This window comes from Eurypyga helias, unplaced genomic scaffold (assembly GCF_000690775.1).
Source record: "Eurypyga helias isolate BGI_N326 unplaced genomic scaffold, ASM69077v1 Scaffold20031, whole genome shotgun sequence".
NCBI classification, from domain to species: Eukaryota; Metazoa; Chordata; class Aves; order Eurypygiformes; family Eurypygidae; genus Eurypyga; species Eurypyga helias.
Window position 1 is genome coordinate 1 of NW_010232985.1, and position 8,765 is coordinate 8,765.

At 37.1% G+C, this 8,765-nt stretch overlaps 1 protein-coding gene across 1 annotated transcript; it reads left to right on the forward strand.

Annotated features, from left to right (window-relative positions):
* The first annotated feature begins 738 nt into the window (after positions 1 to 738).
* ACTR8 (ARP8 actin-related protein 8 homolog (yeast)) lies at positions 739 to 6,787 on the forward strand. The gene is made up of 8 exons (XM_010161595.1): positions 739 to 916; positions 2,843 to 2,975; positions 3,308 to 3,461; positions 3,986 to 4,081; positions 4,625 to 4,765; positions 5,161 to 5,425; positions 5,734 to 5,897; positions 6,590 to 6,787. The coding sequence occupies exons 1-8, from the start codon at positions 889 to 891 to the stop codon at positions 6,731 to 6,733; spliced, it is 1,125 nt and encodes a 374-aa protein (XP_010159897.1). The 5' UTR covers positions 739 to 888; the 3' UTR covers positions 6,734 to 6,787.
* The last annotated feature ends 1,978 nt before the right edge of the window (positions 6,788 to 8,765 follow it).

The following is an 8,765-nucleotide window of genomic DNA, read 5'->3' on the forward strand; positions in this document are numbered from 1 at the left end:
CCTGGCTGAACCCAGCACATACAGTTATGTTTGTAGTAGATGTCCATGGGTGTGAAAATTCAAACGTTTTAAGTCATGTATTTAATGTATTTTTTATTTTATTGCTTTATAATCAAGCCCTGTTAAAAAGAAATCCCCTGTATTGCTGTCGCATTGGTCTGAGTGCTGCTGGATGTCTTGTGTCTGCTTCTGCAATATTTTTCTAGCATTTATTACTACTCTTTTGGGAAAAACAATGCATAGAACATTGTCTCTTATTTTCAGGCACTGTATGTTAATCCACTAGATTCCTATAATATACATTGGCCGATTAGAAGAGGGCAGTTGAATCTCCATACGGGACCCGGTGGCTCCCTCACTGCAGTATTAGCAGACCTTGAAGTCATATGGTCACATGCGATACAAAAATATCTGGAAATACCATTGAAAGACTTAAAGGTGAGCTGTGAACACATTAATGTGGGCTGTAGCCACTTCTGAAAACGTTACTATAAAAGAGAAGCAACCTGGTATTGCTGGCCTCTTACTGGTGGTTTTCTTAAGGAATAAATTACTTATGGTGGTAAGCATGGTTCCTCAGGATTCCTTTGGAATTTTGTGCATGTCTCTAACACAAAAATTGTTAGTAGAACCTCTACCAAGGAGGTCTGGAAATCCCATTATAGAAATTTCTGTCTTAATCTGGGATTCCGTGGTTGACTAAAAAGGAAGCAACTGAGGAATGGGTGCCTAATACTTGTGTCATTTCTTCTCCTTGAATTCAAGAATGAAAGGAGAAACTTAATTTAAGAGCTGGCTTTAATTTCCTGTTCTTATCTTCAGTACTACAGATGCATTTTACTAATTCCAGACATCTATAATAAACAACATGTGAAAGAACTGGTAAATATGATCCTAATGAAGATGGGCTTCTCAGGTAAAACCATACATAAGCAAGCACTTAATGATAGAAGTTTTTTTTTTTTTTACCTTTAAGGCACGTTTTTGCACATCAGTCCCAGTTTGTCTGGGACAAGAACCTTTCATCTTCTGCTAGTCCCATAACTTTTCATGGGGCAAAATGGTTGGCTAGCATTGAAACAAGTTTTGTGGTTTGCTATTATTTCTAACCAGGGGCTTCTCACTTCAGCTGAGAAAAAAATAGCAACAGTCTGATTTCTCAGGTATTTCGAAAATGCACAATGTTAACTCCACAAAGTATTAAGATCCTTATATTTCAAAACAAAAGTATATGATGATGTAAGATGCTGCTACTGTCCTCTCTGCAGGGTGACATAATAGGAGGCTTCAGAGTTGCTTAATTGCATGCACTAAATATAGAAAAGCAATACAATTTTTAAAAAATAACCAAGTAATTGATGAGAGTCATGCAGTTTTGTTTCAGTTAAACTGCTGGAAGTTTCTAGCTACTCTTTGGGAAAGAACTGCTGTAGTCTTAGCCATCTTTTTCTGATTCCACATGTAGAGAAACCACAGCAGGTCATTACGGAAGGCACAGTAACCCAACCATATGGATAATACTTTGTTTGAAATCATCAGAGTAGTACCCTTGGTGCTGCCAAGTCCTTTTTTGAATTAGGTACAATGAAAGAGGCCTAAAAAGTGATCAAGAATAGTAAGTTAAATAGTAGACACTAGTCAAACAGTAAGTTAATTGTAAGATGTTGGAGATTAACAGTGCTGTTGTTGAATAATTAATCAGTACGAAGTGCAAACAGTTCCAGAGTATTACTCCCAGCAGAATATGTGCTTCAATGTTAGTGCTTCACATCTGAAAGATTTAGGTAGGTGGTAAATAAACACTGCAGAGAGAGAGAGACTGATCTCATGAGATCTAAATTTTGTTCACATGCACGTATATATTTGATTTGTTCCATTGTGTTAAAATGAACAAGCCATTTTGGCTGTTAGTTTTAGCTTTTGATCAGAATGGGTCTAAACCATATTTTGTTTGATTCCTCCTCAGTTTTTACACAAAAGTAATGTGAACAGTACTTAATAATACTACTACATAAAAACATCCTGGCATTAGGCTAGAAGAATTTTCAGTTGAAGTTTGTTAGCTTCAAAGGAACCGGAAGAATACTAATTTAAAAAATACAAAGCTTCATATTCATCTGAAAGGGAAATCAGAAAGTATCATTAACTCTCCAGAGTTAACTCTTCCCAATAATTTGGTGAAGAGCTGAACTAGTTGTTCAGCATAACTAAATTCTCTTAATCTATTTAAAAACAGTTGCCCTTAAAAAGGTAACTCCACTTAGTTCTTGTCTACAAAGCACAGCTCAATTGAGCTATTCTTCTCCTTCACTGGCTAGGACAGACTAAAGCCTCCAGGACTTCTCAGGTTTAGGTATGGGCTTGTGATACAAAGGTAGTCTACTACGGAGTTAAAGGTGGATTGAAAGGAAAGCAGACAGTGAAATTGGACATTGTTTTATAACTACTTAAAGAATGTATCTAAAATACTAATGGTCATGATGTTTGATTTAAACTAGAAAAAAATTAGGATGCTTCATGTGCATCTGATAACCAAGAGTCTGCAGTTCTGGTTACAAAAAACAAGTAAAGTCTGGAGGCAGTATCTTTAAACTTGCAAAAAATAAAAACATTTGAATATAGGCATTCACCCTGCTCTTTCCTTTCCTCAGGACTTTAAGGGCCTACTCAACAAAAAAAATCTGTAAGTCCCCCCCACCCCATCTTCACTAAATAGACAAACTTCCAGTGCAGCGTCAGGCTATTAGTAGATTTTAAAATGCATTAAAATGTCCTTTAAATGTCAGCAGCATGGCTCTGAAGCTTGGCATAAATTGGATATATTTTTTTTTCATGTTGTTAGGAATTATTGTACACCAGGAGTCTGTCTGTGCTACTTTTGGAAGTGGTTTAAGCAGCGCGTGTATAGTGGATGTGGGAGATCAGAAGACAAGCGTTTGCTGTGTAGAAGATGGTGTTTCCCATCGCAACACCAGGTATCTTTTAATATGCAGAATTACTATAAGCATGTACTTAGTTGGTTACCAAAGACTTGACTTTAAAAACAAGACTTTTTTTTTTTTTTACAAATACAAGGGTTTTTTTACTATGAGGTGTGTGACAGGGTCATCATGTTACACTGTGAACCTTAAACACTTCTGACATTTCTGAAAGAAGAGAACAGGCAGAACTGATACAGAGCTCTGCAAACTGTGGAAATCATGATCACAGCATGTCTCAAATATTGCCTGTGTTCCTGTGCATGCTACGGTAAAGGCCAGTATTTCAGCAAATTAATAAAACAACATTTTTCTTCCCTGTGCTTTAGGCTGTGCCTTGCATATGGAGGATCTGATGTGTCAAGGTGTTTTTATTGGCTTATGCAACGAGCAGGATTCCCATATAGAGACTGTCAGTTAACTAATAAGTTGGATTGCCTGCTGCTTCAGCACTTAAAGGAGACATTTTGTCATCTAGACCAGGTGAGAAGGGAAAATGGTATATTCTCCAAGTAATTTGTTTTTTTCTTTACAGAATGCTAGTCTGGGGAACTCTTCTGCAAGTCTAGAATTGCTTGTGAATGGAATAAAATGTTATATTTGATAGAATACTGGCAAAAGCTGGAGGAGCTTTAGACTTGAAGTATTTTTAACTTGTTTTATTTTTCTTCGAGTTGAAAGAATCCCAACTCTTAGAAAGGTAGTTTCTTTGTTCTTATTGCTGAAAGAAGCTGATAGTACCTGCATATTTGCTGTTTTTCAACTTCAGTTTTGTAAGGTCTCTTCTGTCTACACAAACCCTCATATTAGAGGCTTAGGCATGTAGAAAGCTGTTTTGGCAGACTGTTATAAGGAAAAGCTTTGAAAAGAGTTTGAGAATAGGTAAATGAAATTCACCATCTGAAGAGTTTTTTACTTTTTGTTATTTCCTAGAGTTTAAATAGATTATGCATCTTGATAGAGAGGTATAAAAGATACAGGGGTTTTTACATTGGTTTTAACCTTAGGATATTTCTGGATTGCAAGACCATGAGTTCCAGATTCGTCATCCGGATTCTCCAGCTTTATTATACCAGTTCCGATTAGGAGATGAAAAATTACAGGTGATTTTGGGTTTGGGGTTTTTGTTTTGTTTTGGTTCGTTGGTTGGTTTTTTTTAATATATATTTTTTCAGGGGTGGATGGGGTTGGTTGGTTGGTTTGCAGGTTAGTTGTGTTGGTTGGTTGGTTTTGGGGTTTATGTTTGTTTGTTTTGTTGGCTTGGTGCTGTTTGGTGTTTTTTTAATTAGAAGAATTATATTCAGTATTTAGGCCAGAGCGTCACTTCGTATCAGTCCAGTGCTACTAAGCCCACATAACTTATGGATTGTTCTTAACAGTCCATCTTGTGCTTGTTGATAGTTTTAAAATTGATCCCTGTATGTATGAATGGGACTACTGAAGCACTAGTGGGTGCACAAGACTTCCTAACTAGCTTTAGCCAGAATGGTTGTAGCTTCAACTACATATGATGGTATTTATCTTTCAAGGGCAAGGAATAAATGCTAATTTTGCAAGTTTTTCGCCTCACCATTGAGTTTTCTAATTTTGTAACAAACTGCATTTGAGTACTTATTTATAACCATGTCAAATACCTCATTCTTCAGGCTCCAATGGCTCTGTTTTATCCAGCAACTTTTGGAATTGTTGGACAAAAAATGACAACTTTGCAACATAGGTCACAAGGTGACCCTGAGGACCCTCATGATGAACATTATCTGCTAGCCACACAAAGTAAGCAGGAACAGGTGTGTGAATGCTCCTTTTACTTTTCATTAAGTATTATTTAATTGGGGAATAAAATCGAGACTCAATAATGTATCAGAAACCAAAGTTTGTTATCTGGGCCAGAAGCATTAAAAAATAAATGTAGACTAAGGAATGACGTATGTCTGGACAAATCCTTAATTAGAACTGTTTATTTTCAGAGTCTAAGAGGGCTTCATATTATGGTATTGATAAAACTGATGGAATTTAAAATAAAGCCCTTACTTTGAAAATGAGGCTTAAAATGAAATAATACAGTGCCTAACCTTTCTGTGCAAAAAGGTGACAACAAGTACTGTGGTATTTAGTTAAGTCTTTAGGTCTGTAACCTGCTGAAGATCTTTTTCATAGTTCAACTTGTTTTCTCCTTTTTAAGTCTGCAAAAGCGACAGCTGATAGAAAATCTATGTCGAAGCCTGGCGCATTTGAGGGAGATTTGAGAGGCCAAGCCTCCGATGCTTCAGAGAGGATCTACCCACAGGAAGTGGAACTGGGATCTTCCCAGAGTGATTGTATGATATCTGGAAATGATTCAGAGGAACCTTTAACTGCACACATGTCCAGGAAAACAGCTATTTCTCAGTTTGAAGGCAAAGCCTTAGGGCTTGATAAAGCCATTCTTCACAGTATTGACTGCTGTGGTAAGAATTACATTTGGGAACTTCTGTAAAGCATGCGTGTCAGTGTGGATTTATGGTAACTCCTGTATTACCAAACTAACATGTATGTCTCTAAGTTGTCATCATCCCTGGAGTAGCTACATTGTTCCTTATACTTGCATCTTTGTAGAGGTTTCTTGAGCTAGACATTTGAATCTCCAAGGAAAAGAACTTTAAAGCAAACACCAGTTTCTGTCTGGTTTGACTTGCACTAAATTCTTCATAATACAAATACAGACTGTATTAACATTAAAAAAACAGATAAGTTTCTATATATCCATTCATTCCAGCATCTGATGACACAAAAAAGAAGATGTACAGCTCCATCTTAGTAGTGGGAGGAGGCCTTATGTTTCATAAAGCTCAAGAGTTTCTTCAACACCGAATTCTCAACAAAATGCCACCTTCTTTTAGAAGAGTCGTTGAAAATGTTGAAGTCATCACAAGACCTAAGGTATACTGTTAACTGGTAGCTAAAGGGTTAATAAACTGTGATTGGTTGAAATCTTCAAAAGATTAAAAAAAATGTATGTTCTCTGAAATATACAGTTGCATGTCTGAGGAGATTTAGGAGAACTTTCAGCTCGTAACAGAGCCATCTCCAGTTATAGGCAGGAAGTTAGAGGTGTGGAGTGTTCCTAGTATTGATCATGGCAGTGTTTCTTAGCTAAAGGCTGTATTCTTAAAGAGGCAGTTAGTACTGGCCCGTGAAGTTAACCTGTCTGCTCAGCAAGAAATTGTGTTAGGGTTTTTTATTACTATTAAGGTAAAAGAAAGTAAGGCATTAAAAGAGCAATTTTCATTTGGGGTTAAATCAGGCAAAATTTGTAGAATCAAAACCTGAGTATTTTTCAGATATTCAGGCTTTTCAGAGCTTCCATTGCTGAGGGCAGGATTTTAATTACATGCCTGGAAGGCATCTTTTTTAAAAAAAAAAAAAAAAGTGACTTCTCTAAACCCCTTAAATAGTCTTTCCATATTTTTATCTCACTGTTTTTTCCTACGTAATTTTGAAAAACTTCTTTTCTCCTTTCCTCACTCCTGAGATTATAAGTGGTGAATACTGTTGGGAAAATTAGGATACACGTTTTGAGAAATACGCACATTTACACCAGTGATTGTGTACAATCTGTGTTTTGAATTTAGGATATGGATCCCCGCTTAATTGCGTGGAAAGGAGGTGCAGTTTTAGCCTGTCTCGATACAACGCAGGAACTGTGGATATATCAGCGGGAATGGCAGCGCTTTGGTGTCAGAATGTTACGAGAGCGAGCTGCATTTGTATGGTAATGGATATGTTTACAGTGGAACACGATGAACTGAGGATTCCTTTCCCCAATTGCCCCCTTTCTCCAGTGCAGAGGTATTGATCTTCTGCCGATAGATATTTTTGTATTTTATTAGAACTAACTTCAACTGAGATTTTTCCAAAAGTGGCGCAAAAGTCTTCGGCACTGCTATACATCATTTTTTAATTGTATCCATTGAATTCCGTGTACGGAGTATTGCAGTCATGCCCAAACACTGCATCTATATTACGTAGGTTACGTATATTAAAATTGTGGTGTGGGAATTTGAGATATAGAATATTGACGTGGCAGATGTTAAGCCAAGATTCATTCCAGATACATGTACACAGAAGCAATAGCTGAAGAACACAGGTTGTGAGTTTAATGCCTCATTCTGATTCATACTCCAATGTTACTTGGAGATAAAATTGTTATATAAGTGATCATCATGGAAAAAGTGAAATGGAGAATCCAAACTAGTTTCTGTTGGTATTTTGCTTGTATAATAAATTATATTATTCAATTGAAAGACTTAAGAATTTGTAAGTGGAGTATTTTTCTCTTGCCTGTTCTCATCATCAAAATCTCCTGCTAGCATTTCATTATCCATGGTAGTTATCCACTCTTCTCCCTATTTAAAAAAATCCAGTATAATACACTCAAAGGAAGTAGATGCACTTTTATATAGCCAGCACCAACCTCAGTCCTGTGGTACAGGCACATGAGCTTTTTCTCTCAACAAATAATCCTTAGGTACAGAAGTGCTACTTGTTGGGTTTTTTCCTTGTAATGAAGGCTCCCGACACCCTCAGATCACATGTAAAATTTATATCTGCAATAATTAAGACTATTAAAAATTACAACTATTAAAACACTTATAACAATACAGTAAATACCAAAGATCATTAATGTAGTTTCTACAAAGCACACAAGAAAGAACTGACTTCCTTTTAAACTCCATTTAAACTTTAAAGTTCTAAAGAGAAAGAATATTTCCACCCAAATGATGCTGTAATCTCATCTGAGAGTATTTTACTGCAGGCTGTGATTACATTCTTGTATTTTAAGACTAGGACCTTTGGGCTTTCTTTTATTGAAGGTAGCATACAATACTTGAAATTTTACTCTAGCAAAGATGAGATGTCATTGCTGGATATGTTTTTTGATGGAGAAGGGTGCATCCCCTTCAAGAAGAGGGTCCAGAATTCATATATGTTTTTCTACAAGGGTGCTGGGAGAGGACTTTTTACAAGAGCCTGTAGTGATAGGACAAGGGGTAACGGATACAAATTGAAAACAGGGAGGGTTAGATTAGATATCAGGAAGAAATTCTTCACAGAGAGGGTGGTGAGACACTGGGACAGGTTGCCCAGAGAAGCTGTGGATGCCCCATCCCTGGAAGTGTCCAAGGCCAGGCTGGACGAGGCTTGGAGCAACCTGGTCTAGTGGAAGGGGTCCCTGCCCATGGCAGGGGGGGTGGAACTGGATGATCTTTAAGGTCCCTTCCAACCCAAACTGTTCTATGATTCTAAGTATCAAGATTGATGCAGATGAGAAAGTATGTATATACAAAGATCTTGTTTAGATTTGTTGATAGACAGAAATGGTTCTCCACAGCAAACATTTCACAACTTCACATCTGTGAGTGCTGACACTTGGACACACTGAAGGGTGAGGTAAAACACTTTAAAAGCTCCATTATTCTTACAACAGCATATCAAACGTGCTGTAAATGCACATTGTAACTCAACAACGTAACAAAATCACAAAACCAGCCTTTGCATCATGCTGGAAAACCTGTGCTGCTTAACTGCGCCAGAGGCTCACCTCAGTTAACTTCACAAACTCTACACCCAGAGCAGTACTTCTAAATTACTCGATGGACTGTGTTCTGGAACTGACACAATTACTTCTGACTGGGAGTTTTATTTGAGCACAGTTCCTTATCATTTCATTTCTTCTTATGGCAGTCACTTCTTAGTTTGCCACAAGTAAGCATCCATTCAACAACAGGAGAGATGAAGTCATGGAAA

What these genes read in the sequence shown, in the direction of transcription:
- ACTR8 (XM_010161595.1), top strand. Translation starts at nt 889, where the DNA reads ATGATCCTAATGAAGATGGGCTTCTCAG. An exon ending in AATGAAGATGGGCTTCTCAG is followed by an intron (nt 917 to 2,842) that starts GTAAAACCATAC and finishes TCATGTTGTTAG; the next exon opens with GAATTATTGTACACCAGGAG. An exon ending in TCACAGTATTGACTGCTGTG is followed by an intron (nt 5,426 to 5,733) that starts GTAAGAATTACA and finishes CATTCATTCCAG; the next exon opens with CATCTGATGACACAAAAAAG.